This window comes from Abrus precatorius, unplaced genomic scaffold (genome assembly GCF_003935025.1).
Source record: "Abrus precatorius isolate BTA unplaced genomic scaffold, Abrus_2018 Scaffold7, whole genome shotgun sequence".
Classification (NCBI taxonomy): domain Eukaryota; kingdom Viridiplantae; phylum Streptophyta; class Magnoliopsida; order Fabales; family Fabaceae; genus Abrus; species Abrus precatorius.
Genome location: NW_020874417.1, coordinates 31652145 through 31674251, shown reverse-complemented (window position 1 = coordinate 31674251; position 22107 = coordinate 31652145). Strand labels below are relative to the sequence as shown.

At 28.1% G+C, this 22107-nt stretch overlaps 1 protein-coding gene across 1 annotated transcript; it reads right to left on the bottom strand.

The window, feature by feature from the left end:
• Positions 1-6840: 6840 nt before the first annotated feature.
• LOC113872694 (trihelix transcription factor GT-2-like) lies at positions 6841-10212 on the bottom strand. The gene is made up of 2 exons (XM_027510443.1): positions 9726-10212; positions 6841-8875 (listed from the first exon to the last, which is right to left on the bottom strand). The coding sequence occupies exons 1-2, from the start codon at positions 9992-9994 to the stop codon at positions 7327-7329; spliced, it is 1818 nt and encodes a 605-aa protein (XP_027366244.1). The 5' UTR covers positions 9995-10212; the 3' UTR covers positions 6841-7326.
• Positions 10213-22107: the final 11895 nt, after the last annotated feature.

Genomic DNA, 22107 nt, shown 5'->3' with positions numbered 1-22107 from the left:
TATATTTATAAAGTTTTATATCGATTCAAAACTATTTAATGTCATTAAAATATTTTAAAATTAATGTCACATATACTTTTAAATTAGATGAAAATAAAATTATTAATAATATACCAATTGGTACATTAGCATAAATTGACCCCTCTTTGCGCTATGATGTGTGTGTTTCCAACTTCACAACACCTACTATTTGAAAAAGACCTAAAAAAACAATATAAAGAATTGATCGCCAGGAGAAGCCAAAGGTTTCGTTACAACCAGCAAGGTAGCAGGACTCCCGCGAAGGAGCCTATGCATGGTCTTTGAATGCAGTGCTCAGGACCACAAGAATCATAGCATAAATCACTTTGTCATATCTATGTAAGCCTAACATAAATTAATTATTATCCATGCTTGAGGTGGAAGAAATAGTTAAAAACAAATCATATATAATATTTGAATTATATAAAACTTTGATATCATATATGATACTACATATATTTTATTTTATTTTTACTTTTTCATACACGTGCATTTTATTAAAAAAAAAACACTTAAAAAAACTAGAAAGTTTTCCCAATAGTTGTACACAAAAAATAAGTATTTTTAGACATTTTATATGGATATATACATATAAAATAATTAGAAAGGAGAATAATCTGAATCATGAGGATTTTGGATTAATTTGAATGGACTAGTCTCAAGTTAAACGTAGACAGTTTATTGAAATAGATAATAGAAGACCGAAGAGGTCAAATCACTTGCGCTTGCGCGTATGACCTACATATTCATTTAGCTACGCTCCTGAAATTATGGGTTCAATCACTTTTGAAGGAAAGTCAAATTAACAATTTTATATGTTGCCACTTAGGACGCATGAGGCAGAAGATGCATATCATTAAACGATTTTAAAATGAATAGATTAGCTTTAAGTTGTTGGTATTATGCATTTAGACTATCAATTTTTCTAGGATGATGCAATTTCGATACAATAGTATTATAAACAATTGACTAAAAAATTATTGATAAGCACGCGCATGACTTTGAGTTTGACATAAATAGATATATAATTTTTTTCAAATTGGACAAGATTGAAAGGAGAAGCATCAAACCCTAAATCAGATGCTCTTCCAGAACCACTATGGTATAATTTATACGGATATTGTGGTCCAACTGTGATTTGATCACCTCCAAGAGACCAAATTGAGGTCTGTGTCTAGGTTTATCTGTGGCTGAATGTGATCATCGCTTAACAAAACTAGAGAAAAGACGCTGTGTCCCTGTCATTAACTTTAGCTATCATCATTAGTCACTAAGTAATCTTTTTCAAGGTCACAAGATCGTCGTTTTGTCGAGTAATGGGAGAATTTCAAAGCTTAATCAAAAAGAATGTGAACACTTTAGGGAGTTGGGGCAATAAAACTAATCAAGACTTTGGGATCTATAAGTAAGCAAGGATTATGCTTAATAAAGTATGTCTTAATTATCTGAAAACGACACCAGTTATTACATTATTTTTATAATGATAAGATGTGGGCGTTATCTTTATTTTTATATTATCAATTTGATGTTACTTGTTTTAATTTTTTAAAATGTTGTAAGAATATCATAAATATCAACAACAATAGCCGTGATTAAATTTTTTTACTAAAGACGTAAACGTCAAACATAACTTAACATATTATTTTATATTATTTAATTAAATTAAATTGTGGGATTAACGTAAGATTAATTTATTCTGTATTGTGAGATACAGTTATATTCATGATATACTGGTTACGAATCAAATTAAAAAAAAAATGTATAAAACTTTTAAGGCTCTAGCCACAACTTTAGAATAAATTATTATTTTTGTTCATGATTTCACTCAACAGAAAAAATTCAGCCGTTAAATTTTTTTTTAATAATTTTAAAAAATACTTATGTGATCATATACATGTTTTAAGCCCCGCATCTAAGTATTTTAAATCGTCTTTTGATGTCCATGACTTTAGTAAAAGAACTAAATTAAAAAAAAAAAAATTGCTACAAATTGTGGCGGAATACCAATAATAAATTTCTACATTTTTCACTATTTTAAAAAATAAGTTTAATGTTACCCCGAATTAATAAGGTTAATTAGAATATAATAATGCCAATTGAGTAAAAATTCTGATCAATATGTTGTACGAATAGCGATGTTCATCGAATCAAATAAATTAACAAATTTCTTGATTCGATATTTAACATGTTTAATTTAATCTAAATTGATTAAAATTTAATGTGGTTTTGTTTGGATAACGGGTTAGCACTTTGCCAACTCATAATACAATGACATACCTAATTAACTCATTTATTTGCGTTGATTTAAAAAAAAAAAAAATCACACATCCTCACATACAGTGAAATACGTTACAATTTCTCGTACATTGTTTAAGACTTGTTTTAAATTTGTTATTTTTGTTTTGAATTTATGTATTTATTTGGAATATTTTATAATTATGTTGAAATTATATGTTAAAAATTATTTAAATAATTTTTTTTTATTTTTTATATATTTTTTGTTTTAAATTATTTAATCAGACAATTTAATAATTCAAACTGAATTAACTTGTTTATGTTTGGTTTGAATTTTTAAATTTTTATTTTACAAATCTAAATGAAAGCAATTCACGGTTCATGTTTGGTTTAAAATTTTAAATTTTTTTTTATAAATTTAAATTAAACCAATTCATTTTAATCAATTTAAATTTATTTTTTTTAAATTCGAACAAATCCGGCCTATGGACATCTTCTGTACTAATGTGTTAAAAAAGCACTTGCTTGATTATCTAACTTTGAGAACAAATTTTAATTTAAATGGTTATTTTCTTGAAAAGGCTTGTTGCATATTAATTGGATCGAAATTTTATGGGCTGCCGATGAAAATATTTGACATATCCATTTCAATGAATTTAGAACCTTTTTAGCTGTATTTCCCTCGTAACTTGACATTTGTGTGTAAACTTTTAATATTACACGAAATTTCTATTATCTGTGCTTTATTCGTTTTTTGTTTGTTTGTAAATTTGTAGAATATTTCATGTTAATTAATCTGTAATCCTGTTTTGATTAGATTTGTGTGTAAAAATGAAAACTACGGTAGTGATTCATGAAAAATTAAACATTAAAACGGAATAAATTGAATTGCAAAATGTTGGACTTTCAGTAAAAGAATGTTTTTTGTTTTTGTTTTTACATACATAATTTTTAAATGTTCAATTCTCAACATAAATTTAAACATTTATACAGTGAGGTGCTCAACCTTTCATCAAAACGCGTTTAAATGCCCAAATCTAATCAAGTGTTTGAATTGAGGTTGAAATTATCAGTTTCTCAAATTATTATGCGCATATTCAAACACTCAAACAAGCGTTTTGATGTTTGATTTTTTATTTGCTCGGAGAATTAGAGAAGCTAAAGACACTGCTCATTTTAAGAAAATTTACTAATACATTCTTTTTAACACATTCGTTAATTAATATTTATTTAAAAATTAGAAAAACTTTCGGCAAAGAAGTTACTATTATTTTTTGAGGGCATTCTTTTAGTCGTTACAGTATTGGACCCCAAAAGGGTTCTTTCTGAAGTTAACACGTGTCTAGGCAATGAACTAGACAACTATGATTACAATGCACCTTGCATGTTTGGGAGTAACCATGTGCACCTTCTATTTTGGTGCCAAACATATTAAATTTATATTTTAGTCTTCAAAACGTATTTATATTTTTTAATCTCAATTTATATATTTTATTCCCAAGTATAAAAATATTACAGAAAATGAAAGATTGTAGTTAAAACCACTCACCCTTTCCATCTAGAAGTAAAATAGAATCAGTAATTCGATTTTCTTAGAAAACATGATCTGTATTCCATAACATTGCCCAAATTTAGTGCCTCTTATTAGTGTGCATCAATTGAAAAAATTATTCTTACCATTAATATAGCATTCTCACTCTTTTAAGTTGTGAAAAGATAAATATTGTTTTTATTTTATTTTATCAAGATAAATTATATTTTATATTAAAAATATTTATAACATTAATTAGTATCTTATACATTAAATAAATAAATAAGTGTTTTATGCTATTAAAATGTTAGTAATTTATTTATAATTATATTTATAGTAAAAAAATTATATATTTTTTAAAATAAAATTACAAGAAACACGTAGAAAGTTAGAAATTTTTCTTAAGAAGAATTATAGTTGGGGCTGTTAATTATGAACGTTTGGGTTGAGCCACTATTGGTGATGCAGTTTGACATTGAGCAATTAAATTTTATTTGATCAACGCTGTCTAATAGATTAGGATCCAGTGAAGACACAAGAGGGCGAGAATCGAAGAAAAACATAAATTTAGTCGTTAAAACTAGTATTTTTAATTAAATTAATCATTGATTAAAAAATACAAAGAAGATTTAGTCATGTTTTGATCATTACAATCATATCAATTTCGAACTTTGATACGTGTCATTTTTTTAAATCTTTAATATTACCAATTATATTGACTGATATCTGTAAAAATTAGATAATGTTGCGTATTATATTTTTCATGGATCAAATTAATTGAAAATTGTCCTAGTCAGAGATTAGCTTTATTTTTTTTTAAAACCAATTTTGAAGATGAAAACAATGTTTTAGTCGTTACAGTTTCATAAAAATTGTGATTTTGATCCTAGAGTAATTCTGATCTGGTCCGTTATTTTAAAAATTAAATATTTAATTTATCATGATTACTAAGAAATATAGTTTTATAAAATAAAATTATAGTTTATGATTAAATTAGTATTTAATATATTAAATAAACAAATATATTCACTTTATAAATACTAGGTGAGTATTTCATTAATATAAATCTTACAATAAATAAAGATATAAAAATAATTTTATAGATAATACATCTAAAAAAAAAATTTGTTTCAAATTTTACTATACTAAAATATGAGAAAATGTATCCTTATTTATTATGTTTTTAAAAGTCAGTTAGATATGATAAATATTTAAATTGAAATTAATGACAAATATATATTTTCTTTTTCATTTTGCATTTTTTTCTTTAGAAGAGTTATTTTCCATATTATTTATAATTAAAGTCAAAAAATTTATTTATATTAATTTGATTTAATTATATTTATAATTACTTTAAACACGTGTAAGTGCTTTTAAAAATAAGTATATAAAATAATCTGGTTCATTTAATTAAATTGACATAACTTTTTTTGTCATGGGTCATAAAAAAACGATAATTGAATTTATACTTAATAAATATCCATATAAATACTTAAAAAAAGGAATTACTTGTTAAATGAATTTAGACTCGAATAAGAATATTTATTCAGAAATATTTATAAAATAGTGTAAGTTTGAGTCGTTTATTATTCAATCTATTTCATATCAGCATGGAATTTAATTATTAAATTTAAAATAAAAATTAATGTTACATCATTATATATAGCTAATTATATTATTTAAAATAATATTACACAAATCAGTTTATATTATAAATATCACCCACATCAGCATAAAATGAAAAATCATGTACAATATTACTACCTAATTAATATTATATGATTTTTTTACATATTTTAAAGTGTGCAAGACCGAACCTAGAAATATATAAAGTCGTCATTCAAACTGTTCTGTTTAATACAAGAGCTAAGACATGCATTGTGTTTTGTTAGGTAATTTGATATAAATTTAGTTAATTATTCCATTTTTTATGTTTTATAGTGAGGATGAAGATAATATTTTTATTTAGTTAAAATACGAATAATGGCTTAAATAAGTATGCAAGTACTTATAAAATATAAAAGAAGATATCAAAGTTGCTAACCGTGATATTTTAAAACCCAAATACAAAAAAAACGTATACTGTAATAATAAGATATCCAAACATTTATAGAAATCATTATTAAAAATACATTATCATATATACAAATGAAAAATAGTGCAATCAATTCCCTTTAGCAACTGAAATTATCTTGTTCCTTATGTGTTACGGTGAATAACATTTTCAATTTCAACCTTCGCACGGGTGCAATAATGATCTTGTTGATCTGGAGAACCCCAATATATATAATTGATGCATAAAAGTCAAGAGGGACAAACAAAGAAAAAGAATATTGTAATTGAATGGCTTAATTAATTTTGAGAGCACATGACACCTAAGATTCCTCTCTGAGGAACCTGAACAGGATTGCTCTTGCAAAGTTGTCATGTTGTAGCAAATAGCTAGGGAAGAGGAGAACAGAGTGGTTCTGCTGACATTATTATTATTTTTTAATATAAAAGTGGTATGAATTTTTAATTTATATAGGAATGATTCCTTTGCACATACATAATTATTATTTTTAATGTGGATATTATATTAAAATAAGGTTTTTTACTCACTGTGAAAATAATAATCAAGAAGTAAATAAATACAAATATTTTACAAAAAAATACAGTTAAAATATATTAATAGCATTAAATATAATATTTTTAACTGTTACCTCAAATTATAATAGCTATTAAAATCGTTATACAAACAATAAAATATTGCAACTAGGACAACATTAATTGACATGAAAGGACACCTGACCAAGCTAATCCCAAATTAATATATGCCAAATCTTCCGTCACTGAATCACAATTCCCTTCTCAACAAACTCAACATTTTTCTCTATCACAACATTATAGTATCTTATCTTGTGGATTGTATAGTTAACGATGAAAATTTAACAGGGTCCTCCTGATATTTAACTCTTTCACACAACTAAAACTGGCAAGAACAAGAAATTGAAAGCAGTACTACACAGTGGTTCCGTGATATATAACGAAAGTAAAGGAAAATTACAAGACTTGCATGTGACTTTTTTATTTTATTAAAATCCTATTGGGGACCTCATTTTCTCTCTCTGTCATCTTCAATTTACACTTTACACATAAATTTACGAGTCTAAAACATGTACACCCACTATAGCTTCTGCTTTGCTGGCCCATGTGAACTGTTCTTAGTGTTAACGATCTTTAAATCTCTGATCCCAGTTCATGGCGGCCGGAATGTGACCCACAACTCCAATGATCTGCTTTTAAGCTGGCCCATGATCAGAAAGTGTGTCAGATAGGTACCTTGTGCAGCACCATGCTTTTAGATGGGTCATTATTAAAGAATTGAATTTTTTAGTGCAGGTGTTTGTGGCATGCCCTTTAGTGACTATATGCTATGACAAACTTTCAGTGACATCTCCTAATCCCAAATTGAAAATAAAATAAAAAATTATTAAAATCCAAAAAAATAAAAATAGAAATTAAACCCTCCATCCAATCAGAAACTTCCTTATCTTGTCTCATTCAACGGTGTCCACTGAAGAAAGTTTATTTGTCGCAATCTCATAACGGTTACCTCCTTCATCTTCCACACTCTCTCCCTCTTCATTGTCATCATCATCATCATCATCTTCTTCTTCGAATTCTTCTGCATCTTCTTCCTCTCTTTCTTTTGTTTCATATTGACTTTCATTGTTCTCTTTCTCTTCATATTGAGAGGGAGGTCTCCATTGCTGCTCCGGTTGCACCATCAAAGGCTCCATCATCTCATTTGGCTTCATATTGTGGAATGAAACACCAAATCTGCTCTTTTCTTTGTATAGAGCATCAAGTTCATGAAAATAGGGACATGTCTTGCTATCGTCACGCCTTTGCTTGTTACTCTCCTTGACTTTCTTGAAGTACTTGTTGATGTTCTCCCATTTCTCTTTGCATCTTTTGGCACTCCTGTTGTAGCCGAGCCTCAACATCCCTGCTGATATATCCTCCCACAGTGGAGCCTTTGGTCCATTTTCTTGATACTTGGCTTCAAGACTCGTCCTCAACCTTATCAAAGCATGAACTTCTGACTTTGGCCACCTGGAAGAAGAGTTCAATGGAGTAGAAGCTGTAGTAGTAATAGCACTGTGACCATTATTCAATTTTTGAATTTCAATATTGTTGTTGTTATTTGACATCACAAGTGGTGCTTGTGGAACTTGCTGTTGTGGTTGTGTTTGTGATACAGGTGGGGGCGGCGGCGGCGGCGGCGGTGGTTGAAGGAAATTGGCACCGGCCTGTGTTGTGGGATTTTGCGGCTGACCAGATAGTTTTTGCAAGAATGCAATGACTGCTGCATTTTTTGCTGCCGCTGATGATCTTTCTTGGATAAGAAGTTCGTGTTCTCTATTGATTCTTGTCATTTCCTGCATCCTCCAAGACTCTTGTTGTGCCACGTGGTCTCTTTCCCTTTTGTCTATGGCTTCCAAGAACCTTTTCTGCATTTCCTCTTGCTTGGCCAAGACCTGCCTCGTGAGCCTTCTGAAGTAGTCCTTCCACTTTCTTTTCTTTCTGTACTTCTCTTCCAAGTCTTCATCTGAAGCAGTGGAAGAAGAGGTTGAAGTGGTTGAGAAAAGATTGTTCATGTTGGGCAAAGAAAAAGGGATGTTGTTGTTGGTGGTGTTGTTATTGTGGTTGGGTTGTGATGGGTTTCTAGAGTTGGTTACTACTGTTGGAGAAGTGATGGTGGTTGTGGTGGCATTGGTTGGTGGTGGTGGCGAGGGAGATATGACTGTAGGGTTTGTGGATGGAACAGTGGTGGTGACATAAGAGATTGCTATTGTGTCACTAGGCCTTGTTGGTGGTGGTAATGCCACTGTGTTTGTTGTTGCCAAAGTGGGTTGTGGTTTTGGCGGGTAAGAGACTGAGAATTGGTTTTCAAGGGCTTGTAATTGATCGAAAAACTTGTAGGTTTTCCCTTCATGTTTCCCACTTCTACTCTCTTTGGTTCTTTTGTGGTATTTGTATACATTCTCGAATTTCTCCTTGCACTTCTTTGCGCTTCGGTGATAACCCAGTTCTCCTAGTTTTCTACATATATATATAGAGAGAGAGAAGTGGAGGGAGTGAGGGAGAGAAAGAGAGAGAGAGAGAACAATCAAATTTTATTATCATATATATACAATTAAAATTGGAAATTTTGAAAATAAAACAAAAAATAAAGCTACTTTTTCAGGTAAAGAAGGGTAAAATTTTAGACGGTCTTGCCGTAGCAATAAAAACATGTAGGTAGTTAAAGAGTGAACAATAAATTAGACACAAACTTATTAGATGGAAGGATGAGAAACCAAGAAAGAAGATAAACTCAACAAAATTTGATTGAGCAAATTACACAGAAACATATATATATATATTCATGATTCTTGGCAAATATGGACTACTATACATCTCGCTTCATCCTGAAAGGATATGCTTTGTAACACAAGATTCAGCTAGAAGAATTTCAGCTGACTGATTTGAATGACATAGGTATCTTAATTATCACAAAGACATCTAAAATGATAATTAATGAATATTTTTGTCTCATATATGTATATACACTTGAATGTACAAGATATGCCGCCGCCACCCCTCCCAATTGATTCAATTTTTTTTCCAAAAAGAAAATTCATTGAAGGTAAATGGGTTTCAAGAATTGAAAACGAATTCATAGATCTTCATGCATGATCTGGAAGAAGCTAGCTAACTTGGTTCCAGCATAGTTTCTTCAAAACGAGGAAAAAGAAAAGAAAAGCTTAAAAGAGGGAGAAGCTGATATCCCAAAGAGAACAAGAAACAGAAAATAAACATATATATATATGAATGATGAATTCAGTTAAATGGTGTATATATATATATGTGTGTGTGTGTGTGTGTGTATTATAGATGTATATATATGTACCTTGCAACTTCTTCCCAAAGTGGACCCTTAAGACTTGAATCTCGAAATACAGCATCCATATCAGACCTTATCTTCAAGAGTGCCAAAGTTTCTTGGCGGGGCCATCTGTTTCCACCACATGAGTTGCCGATCTTGTCACCTTCTTCTTCTGCAACACCCTCCTTTATTCCCTTCTCTTCACCGGAATTTGCATCCACCATAATCACCTCGCCGCCGTCATGCGCCGGCACGGCCTCGCCGGAGGAGGTCTCTTCTCCAAGCTGCTGCATATAGCTATAGCCAAGAGAGAGAGAGAGAGAGAGAGAGAGAGAGAGATGTCCCTACCTAGCTAGCTAGCTAAGCAATTACAGCTTGAGAAAAAGGGAATATATCAGAAAACAAAGGGAATAGTATAGTCTCAGGGTTTTTATTATGCGCATGGAGAGGAGAATAGAGATGCTTTAGGGGTGAATATGTTTTTGTTTATTTTTAGGTGATGGGATCTGTCAATTTCAGCATAGAAAATGGAAATATTATGCTTTAATTTAGCTCGGTTAACTTTTTCTTTCTGTATGTGTCTATAATAATTATTGTTGTTATTATTTTAAATTTTATGATTAGGGCTGTGGAATCTTCGGTTATTTTAATTTTAATTTTTATGGTGTTGGATTGAAAAAAGAAAGACAAGGAGGAGTCGCTTTGGGTTCTCTTATGTGTGTCATACGTAAGTGCTGCAAAAAGCAAAAGAAAAGCTAAGGGATAAATTATAACATGGATCGTTTAAAGGGAAAATAATAATGATAGGGAAATATAATAAAAATGGAAAAGATAATAATAATAATAATATTTTTTTCTATACGTATATGATATATATTTTTGAAAATTTTTAACAGATGTAGTAGTGGGAACAGCCTGCAGATAGCGACGATGGAGATGATAAGTTGGGCCATGTAGGTCAGCTTTGCTCGTTGGGGGCTTTTGGATTTCAGTGGCAAAAGGATTTTGAAATTACCGTATTGCCCTTGAGAGATGAATTTCATCATTGACCTTTAATTAATCATGCAACTCTCAATCCCAAGTTTCCTTTAACAACGGTATAATTAGCTTAGCCTTCAGGGCATCCTTTCAATTCTTCTTGTGCTTATCATTTGGTGCTTTTCCCACATCCCCCATAATGCCCATGAAATTAAGTTAAATATGCCTAACCCTATAATTTATATTCAAAAACACTAATTCTATTTATATCTTATATTTTATACCTATAATAATATCTCTAATAATATTTCAATTTTTCAAAGAATTACTTAACTTAAATCCATATCCATATATGTATTTTTAAGGGTTTTTAAAAAAATACTTTCACAATTCAACATCGTAATTCGACGAGTTTCAAATTTGAAGTTAGTGAAGAAATGCTAATTAGGTGTTGTTAACAAGTGTTATTTGTTTATCAAATAATTTTAGTTTCCTTAAGAAAGTAATTTTTTTTAACAATTTTTTAGTGTATGTATTTTTCATATTAACTTTAATCTAGTTAGTTGGTCATGATGACCTAATTATCCTTTTCTGAGAGATGAATTAATTACTTTTAGTTAGATAGATCGTAGATGTAGGTCAGTTTGTGAAGGCAAAGACCATTTATGAAGGGAAGTAACCGGTGACAAATTCAGTTAGCTTCAACCTAACATAATAAATAGAATGAATTTTTCGATTACTAAAAATCTTCTAACTCCACATATTACACCAATTATTCAAAATTTTCAGGGACCATTCGCAAGTGAGGTGACTGTACGTGCTATGGTTATCGCTAATTATACTAAGTTATTGAGTCAATTCTTCCCTTTTTTCCTTCAATGTAAATAAATGTTTAATTAAATGTAAAACATGTAAAAAAGGAGAAGGTGATAAAGTGGACTTTATTTTATTTTATTTTATTTTTTTGAATCTAAGAGAAATGACCCCACAACGTGCTTCAACGTGGTGGACTTTATGAGCCAATATTATTTTATTTGGCATTTTACCCGAAGAGAAATTTATAGGGAAAATGTTTTGAGAATTTTGAACTCCAATCAAAATGATCATTTTGTTCATCTAATCTTCCATACAAGTAACGACCAACTATACAAATTTACTTTTTACAAATAAATTAAAACGTCTCGTTCTTTAAAAAATGTATCAAAAAATTAATTCATTATTTAAAAATAGTTTTTAATTAATATACATGAATTAATAGAAATTATATCACGTTTTCCTTTATTAAAAAATATATAATTGTTTTAGTTGTTATAAAACATTGTCAACTTGATCATCATCGCTTTCATGAATTTATAAATAGAAAATTGACCTTACATGCACACTCCTTTAAAGATGAAAATGAATATTTACTTTGTTTAATTGATGTCTATAAAGATAATAGTGTATAAGAATAAACATATATATAAATTGAGCTACATAGATAATAATTTTTTAAAAAATGTCATGAGGTTAGTCTCGTACTCTCTCTCTAATTCATACTATATAAACTGTGAGTCTTTATGTCTCTCTCGCTCTCTCTATCATAAAATTTTGGGGTTCTGAGACTAGACATTTCTAATTAGGGGTGAGAAGAAACCAAACTCACATCACAGCATGATTCAGTTTGTTAACTTGGTTCTACAACGAGTTTGAGCAATTATTTGGCTTAAACATCACAAATATGGCCTTGAAAATACATATGTGATTTTTCATTCAAAATTGATTTCATTGAAACGGCGTACGTATACAAAGAACCGAAACAAAAAATCATTAGAACTCAATTATTGAATGGTGACATGAATGGATCAAGGTAAGATATAATGCCAAAGAGTGGGGCCCGAATAATTCATCATTTATAAATGCATTTATCACCATTATTATGTTTACTTTCTTTGTTTCTTTATTTTAATATATGGTTTTCTTTATAGTTATTGATATCGCCACAGTAGAATATGTTTATAGCAGATATATAATTTTAAAAGGGGGGAAAAAAAGTAAAAGGATAAGCTAGAAAAGGGTAGACTAGTACTTCATGTTGAAGAGTGGGAGGTGTAGGGGAAGAAGTAAGGTAGGTAAACATCTATCAAATGATGCAAGGTGACACCGTGTTAAAATTATTGCGCTGTGTATAATGAATTATATATGGTTATATAATTGAAAAGTGTGTGTGAGAGAGATCCCATTTCCATTTTTTATGTGCATTTTGTTTATGCGTATATGTTAGCTGTTTTGTTTCGTATTGTCGACCCTCTAATGCGCTGTAAATACAGAAAGAAAAGTTGCATTGCCGTTATTCTCTGCTGTTCCTGAACCTCTTTTTTCCCTCTCAATTAGCCCATTGTTTAATCTTTGAACCACTTGGTATCTATCTTGCTTGTATAGTGTGCATGCATATGCAACATTAATTCATGGCAAAGAATCTGCTAAAGTTTCGTGGCAGCCAAAAAGAAGAAACTAAATCATACATACAACAATTTGAATGAACCCCTCGAAATGGAGGAGTTTAGGCAGAGAAATTAATTTTAGTTGCAAGCCTGATAGTAACATGCATCCTAACTCATCAAAAAATGGCATGAAATATAAACCAAGATTTTAATCAATAAAACAATAAATGACAAAAAAGATATTTTCAAAAATTAATGGTCCTCACCAAAACAGTCAATCAACCTTTACACATGTGTATTTAAAGAATGTTTGAAAGAATTTATAAAAATTGCTCTTTGACTCTCTTATAAGTTTTTCAGTGTCCTTTAAAAAAATTAATAATTAGATTTATGTTATCAAGTTTTATATGATAAAAGTTTATTAAATAATTATTTAATTAACTTATTTATTTTAAAATATCTTTAGTATTCAAAACAAAAATTCTCTTACTCCCTGACCTCAAAACGTATCATATCTTTTTTATACAAAGCATCTCGCATTTTTTTATTTTTTTAAAATATTATTATTTACTTAAACTTAGTCGAATAATTTATCCAATTATATATACCCAAAAATTTTATATTTTTAAATTTAAATTTTAGAAAATCAAATTTAATTAATCGTTCATGTACACAATTTTTTTCATAATATACTATTGATCAATTTTTAAAGTTTTATCTTAATTTATTCTTATAACCAAATAAAGTTTATATCCTTGAAAATAAAGGTTTTTTTTCAAATGATATATCAATCAAATGTCAATTCAACCATTAAGTTTAACTCACAAAGTAAAATGGATCTATAAAACTTTAAGCTATAAAAAAATTAATTGACACTCTATCAGCTGCCCTACGCTATTTTATTTTAATATATGATGTATTATTTAAAATAAAATAAATAATAATTATTAAATTATATATTATAAATATATAGATTGTATAAATTTTTTATACATATTTATCATAATTATATCACATGAATTAATAAAATTTATCATTAATAAAAAATTATTAAAAATATTTTTTATTAAATTTAATGCCTAACATTATTTAATCTTATCTCATATGTATATCCAAATTTAAAAATACTCATATAATATGTGAAAATTTGTTAATAACTAATACGTGATTGAATGACAACTCAACTACTGGAGCACTATTTAAGCAAGTGAATTTTAGCTATTGTTTAAATAACAATGCTATTTACCTGTATTTTTTTCTTATTATTTGCAAATTAATTTAATGATTTTTTCTCACTATTTTATTTGTTCATTTTCATAATTTTCCATTTATTTGTATGTTCTTATTACCTATATGCATATATTTTTTTATTTGAGTGATTTTTTCTCATTAATTTTTGCGTCCATTTTATTAGTTTTTTTTTTTTACCACAGTTCCCACCCAATATTATATGGTTTTTGTCCATTATCTCTCTCGTCCGGATTTTTTTTTTCACCCATATATTTCATTTGAATAATTTTTTCAAAATTTTTTGTGTGTGCTAATTTTGATGATTTTTCACCCATTTTGCACACTCGATCATTTTGTTGGTTCTTAACATAGTCTTTACACACCCAGTTGAATGATTATTTGTTTATTCAAATTTTTTATCACTTATTTGAATAATTTCTCTGCCTATTTTTATGATTTTTTTTCTAACCATTTTGCATCCCCCTTTATTTTTTGTTCATGATCATTCACACATTAAATTTTTATTTTAATAATGATTAATTACATATGCATGTAAAATGTGGATAGTTAAATTAATATCTGTAAAAATAATTTATGAATATTATCTTTATCTTATTTGGAAGATTTTTTATGGGGTAAAACGATTATCATTATCAAAACATAGGCAGCACAGAAAATTAAATTAGTTTCATTACATTGAAAGGAACTATTATAGAATACATTTTGTTTTATACAGCTCATACATAACTTTCTATGTCGACCCTTATAGGTTCCATATATATATGGCAAGCTATATAAAGAGATAATTTCCAATGTCAGATCTGTTTCTTTTTTCTGTGTGTGAAAATTAACATGGATTTGTATATTATTATTTATCGTTGTATATCTTTATGACAAAAGAACACATGGCTTCTGTTTTTTTATTCTCTATGACTGTTGTTTTTTTGTATAATACAAGATTCGATTCGCTATAAATTTTATTCACTGCTGTAAATTTTATTAGCTAAGCTTAATTATAACGTTATATACCCTTAAAATTAAACATTAATAATATATATGTAATTAACAATTTATTACTTGATGGATCACAAATCTTAGCAGACATGAAGGCATGCTAGCCTGGACAGTTGCATGGCACAACTAGTAGCTGAGATGTGCCTTGCTGGAACAGGGGGCTGCTTAACGTGGAGGGCATGTGAATGCTCCCTGCAAATTATGTCTACCATGTGGTTTAACCTTAAATTTTATATGACTCTTACTTAAAACCCCTACCACCAAAACCCATATGCTTCTCTCTTTTTGTTAAGTTCTCAATTATTCTTGTCAATTTTCTAAAAAGATTGATTGACATATTGTGGTGATCATGAACATGTATAACTAAGAAGTAATTAATAAATTCTGAAGGGAGTCACGCGTTGGATGAAATCTTGATCCAATCGCATTCTTCCATTCAGCATATTATATTATTATATTATAAAACTAATGATCAGGATCGGTTATCTTTTCGTGAAGGAAATCCTATGATTGTGACCCATTAACGAAGGATTACATAAACAAATGCCCGCATATCATAGTTTATCTCATCCCATAATTAATGGTCATTTGTGAGATATACTTAATATGTTGCTTCATCATACCCAATAATCATTTTTTTAACTAATACTAATTGGCCTCCTGTGCCTTCAAGTTAATCATTAAACCATGGAATCAAACTGATCACTGCCAAGTAATTTCCATACGCCATGTCCAGAAACGCAATGCGTCACACACTTATATATACACGTGTCTCTCTCAAATATATATAGAAGTTAAGATTAATTTTTATTTAGAGATCATAGGATAACATTAAAAAAATTATATAATTTTGAAATTTAACTATTCATCTAAAATTTGATAATTTAGTACTAATTTGTGGTTAGTTGTCCCTTGGCTAAGCCATCCAATCCCCGATGATAAAGATATACTTTAAAAATAAAAATGTTCAAATAAATATTGCTATACTATAATAATAAAATAGTATATTATATAAGCAGATAATTTTGTTGATATTAAAACTTATATATATATATATATATATATTTAATATATTAAACATTAATATAACATACTATATTGTCAATATAAATTTATAATATTTATATTAGTTATTTAATTTCTTTTAGAAAAAAAAGTCATATTATCGGAAATAATGCAAACATACAACACCCGTTAGTAAATAATAAAATTTTAAGTGTGTGTTACTTTTAAATATGATTTACTCTATCTGAATTTAAGTCAAGCAAGATTACTAAGAGTATAAAGCTCTATTGACTGTAAACTTTTAACATAATTATATTTCTTCTCATTTGTTGTCGATGTATTATATTTTACAGAATCTTAAATCGTCAGATTTTAATAACAATAGTTATCAAATTCGAAGTTGATTATGATCTGGAACACAACAGGTATCCCAGACCTTAAAGTTATAAGGGGAAAAAATCTAAAAAAATATTCAGAACTAGGTTGGAAGAAACATAGAAACAAATTATTGTCAGATTGCATGCATGCGTGAGAGAAACCCGTATCCAATACAGAGACTGTTCCGACTATCCATTAATTCACGAGCCACGCGCCTCAAATGAAATTTTGTGATTGTTTATGTTAATCATTGAATGATTAACAATTTATATTAACATATCAGCAACTTGTATTTTTTATTTTTATTTTTTGCTGAGGCTTGCATGTGATTTTCGACAAATAAAAACATTACTGTGCACTCATGGCATTTATTACATAAAAATTTGTAGACCAAACATTTTATGTAAGAAAATAATATGATATGAAAATCTAGAAGTAAATCCATAGGAGAAAAGAGAGATGTGAGTTTCTATATATGCACCAATTTGTTATTTAACTTTATTCTTTTTATATCAATTTAAAATTGTGTACCTAATTAACATTACTTTTAAAAATAGGCAAATGATAACTTCTCTTAAGGTGGATATAGTTTTGTTCGAGACATAATTAGGTACTGAATTCAATATATATCGATATCTCAAAGAAAATTTAATCTTGTTTAATATTTTGAGAAATTAATCCCTTCCTTTGTACTCAACTCTACTGATAAATTTTATTTTTAATAAGTAATCACTGACCCATTAACCGTTTACTATTATTTATTTTATACATTAAAAAAAATTAAACTCGTGGAAATTAAGTTATTTGATGAGATCAGCTCCCGTTTGAAGTAATTTAAAACGTCACCGTTAAGTTAAATCAATATTATATAAATTCGCCGCCCAGCAAGTCAATAATTCCCATAATTTAACCTTTCTTTAGCTTAATTACCTTCAGTCTCAAGGCGTCGTCTAGGTTAGCATATAGGAATGTTTAAATAGGTTTTGCGTTAGCTCAAATTAAGTCCAATCCCAAGCTACATTAAAGATATGTTCTTTGTATCCGGCAAATCCATTAAGAAAAATAATTTTACTCTGTGCTTAATCAAAACAACTACTTAATTAGTCATCAATATAGAAAAAGTTTACATCTAGATCACAAGTATTATTTACAAGAGATAATTATATTTCTCCAAAAAATAATTTTATTTTAGTTTAATAAGACTATTATGGATAATAAATGTTAATGATTAAATAAGAGATAATTATTTATAATGTTGATATTTTTTACTCAAATAAAATGGTCCTCTATAAAGAAAAAATTATGATTTATAGAAAAAAATTGTTTATTACTCGTTTACGTTCACGTATAAACATAACAAGAAGAAGAAGAAAATGTATGAATTAAGCATCTCCTATGAGGGAAAAAAAAATATGTTTCCTCATCTCAAAAAGTCCTTGTTCTAGTAGGAAACGTTTTTACATCTTTTAAAATATGAGACTGATGTGATTTTGGCTCCAAATGGCTAGCTTGTCATAACGAGATTTCTTTTATTATTCTTTGGGTTTGACGAAGGTATCTTATCTTGGTATCTTATCTTGTTCGAGAAGAATGGTCAAGATTCAATGTGATTTGTTACTTTGTGAGACTAATTAACCCCTTCTGCTAAATTTAACTCCTTCTTTAATTTGTCATTAATTGATCCGTGTAAAATATACATTTCAAAAGGTAATTAAAGAGATCAACCGGGATGTGTAGAATATGCATGATTAATTATGCGAAGAATTGCATGGAGATTGCATAATACATGTAACATCTTAATATATGAGAAGCACTCTTGTACAAAATGCAATTCCACTACATGCATGCACCAAGACTTCAAAGACACTTATGCTCTGTTCCAACTCTTTTGGTTCTCATCTTCTCTCGGTTTATATATATATATAGGATAGAAATCAAGTATATGTTTGGAAATGATTAATAATTAGTTTGCACCTTGATGCACCAAATGTTGAACATGTTCTATCAGCTCTAATTATACGAGTACTCCAGCAGCGTGCAAATTATGCCAACATTAAATTCACCAGAAGTCTACATCAACCTAGAATCACATTAAGATGTCAAATTTTGTGTTTCGGGCATGCTCAGTGTTGTCGAATGTATAACCTAGCTTAGTGATGCTTCTTGCTTGGCATATGGGATTAGAACCATTAAATTTTTCAAGCAATGGTTGGCAATTGCAAAGATAGACTTCACCATGCAATTATGTATGCAAAATCATTGTCAACTGGTTAGGACCTCATTTAATTTATTATTTTGTAGCTACCTCTAGCCATCTTTTTAGAAAATTGGCATTTAGATTTTTTTAACACAGGTTTAAAACGTGTTTACGCCAAGTTAATTATTCCGCATTGAAATGTAGTTTAGCCATTTTAATTTCATTATTGTGATTAATTAAGAAGTTTTTGGTATGAATTTTTATGAATTAAAATCAATCACTCTGACAGTGAAAGTACGAATACGAAATTTTATCACATAATTCTCTCTTCCCCTGAATTTCAACCATCCGAACATGATTGGTTAGTTCTCTCCAATATTCAATTCTTATTGATTGTATTAGCACCAAAAAGCAAAGCTCAATTTTCATAAAATAAAGCTCAATTCTTGTAATATTTTGTTGTCTAAAACTTCAAGCAAGCATTTTAGGTAGATAAGGCCAAAAAAAGCCAGACCATGTCTACAAGACCTATGCTTGTCTTGATTTTGACAAGAAAAACTTGATTTAATTAGATTTAAGATAAGAAGCAAGTTTTTCACTACTTGTAAATAATCAAACAGAGAAAGTTTTTTGAGATGTGAATATCTTCCCTAAATCCGAATTCAGTTCTTCATCAATAATATTAAACTACAATGAAGTTTTGTGTTAAATTGAGTGTGTATATTTGTATCAGCGATATAAAAAGGTTTCCTCATCACGGATTTAATGTAATGCAATGTAAGTATAAATATTTCTATAATTTAAAATATAACAGGTGTGCTTTCTAAATTAATTATTAAAAATGTTACCAATTTTTATCGGTAAGTAATTTGTAACAAAATAATAACATATAAAAAATTCATACCGTCAATATATTGTAATTATTATTATTTTTTAATTCTCAACTAAAACAAATTTCAGGTCCTTAGGAAGACAATCAAGATTGTAGACTGGGAAAGTTGAATCCACCCTTATCGCTTTGCCATGCATATCTAAAACCAAGTATGAAAGATAAATTTAAGAAAGCTATTCATATTACTAATTTTCTAATTTTTTTGTGTGATTAAGTGAAATCAAAACTCTCATTTTTCTATTAATTTAATAACATATTCTACGTTGTATTTATTATTTTTTCTCTCCATCACTTCACTAGATCATAGGTTCTCACTTGTAGTGCATATCTAATTTTGCATTTTGCATCCAAATGCAATAAATTCACATTTACCCTAAACACCACAAAATATAGTAGTAGGTTTAATGCGTACAACAGGTTATAACATGTAACTACACATATAAGTAATAAAATAAAATGTTACTATTCATTTTTTCAAGGATAATTACACTAAATTTTCTTGAATTTAATAATAATTTACTTATAACCTTATTTTGCACATGAACACGCGTGCTAATTTTAAAAATGATGCATATCTCATTATAATACTAAAATTAATAAAATAAGAGAGGTGCAGTGGAGATTGCGTAATTATTCAATTAGGAAGGGTGTAAATATAATTAGTACTAACCTTAAGAAAGAAAAATAAAAAGAGTCGGTATACTAATTCCCTTTTCTAATTGATTAGTTAATATTTGAATCAAAATTATAATTATTTTTATTTTTATTCATTTTTTAAAGGTGATTTATCAAAATTTATCGAATATAAAAGTTTTTTTTATTAAAGTTATTATGAATGTGAAGGAGAGTTTTTAATGAAAATAATTTTTATTAAAAAATAAAATTTTATCATAAGTTTATATTTTTAAGTTTTTTTAAAATGATGTTAATTATCTTTTTTTACTTTTAAATTCTCGAACAAAGTTTAAATTGCATTGATAACTATTGAACAATTTTCTTTTTTAAGATCATATTTTGATAATAATATAAGCCGATAGAAAGTCGTATTAAATTCAAAACAATGTCAAATATAAACTGATTACTCACCAGAAAAACATATAAACTGGTTTATTTATTTTTTGTTTGGACCTCAATTAATATAAACTGATTAATCATTATGGAGCTGAAAAAAATTTCCATTCTAGGACGATACAGTACATTTACGTTGTAGTTTCAAATCTCAAGTCATGTGATTAACACAAACATGATTGAAACTGCTACATTGACAATAAATATTTAAAATGATGGAACAAATTTCCTTAAATTGATTGACAAATTACAAAATACATTAGCCGACTAATTTCAAAGATGTACTGCATGACAGAGAACATTAAATTATATATTAATTATTTATTTAATAATAATAAAAGATGCGTTACATAAATTAAAATGTATTACCAAGCACATAAATGAACTGAAATGGAATATTACTTGTGATATAGTATATAAATATTTAAAAATAGAAATATATTAAATTTTGGTAAGAAAAAACTTTTAATTATAATTAAATTGTGATATTGAATACAAATATTTAATGTTATACTCTATCTGTTCTTTTTCATTTGTCAAATTTTAAGAAAATTTCCATTTTTTTTGTTTTTTTATTTTTCATTTTCAAAAGTTAAAGGAAATATTAATTATTTTTAAAATGACATAAATAAATAAATGCTGTCTTGATTTTCACAAAAAAAAAATAAAGGTATAATATTCTTTGAAGTTAAAAATTTAAGACTTGTAATTATTGTTAAAAGTTCTAGGTATTATACCTTTAACTTAATCACTAAGTGAGATGAGATATATATAACAGGAAATCAAATGGTAATTGTTAATAAAATGAGAAAATAAAATATATTCCTTAGCTTTTGTAAAAAGAAAAACTTAAAGTGACAAATAAAAAGAAAAAAATAAATCTAAATACTAAGTCCATAAACTAATGTAATGGTGCAACATAGTTTCCTCGTCTTCAATAGCAAAATTAATTTCAAGCTCTTTAATCACAGATAGATATCTATTAGCGGTGGATAATATCAGCTAATTATGCCTGTAGTTATGCGAACGCTATCACTTAGCTATATTACTAAATCTATTAATAACTGCAAATTAGAATGTGTGAGAAAATTGAGAAAGACCATTTTTCAAGTTCAGGTTTCAAAAGAAGGTAAGTATGCTGTAAACATCAATGGGGATAGGAGGATATTAGTTTTTTTAAAAATAAAATAAGAGGCATAGGCAGAAATAACCCGAAGGAGC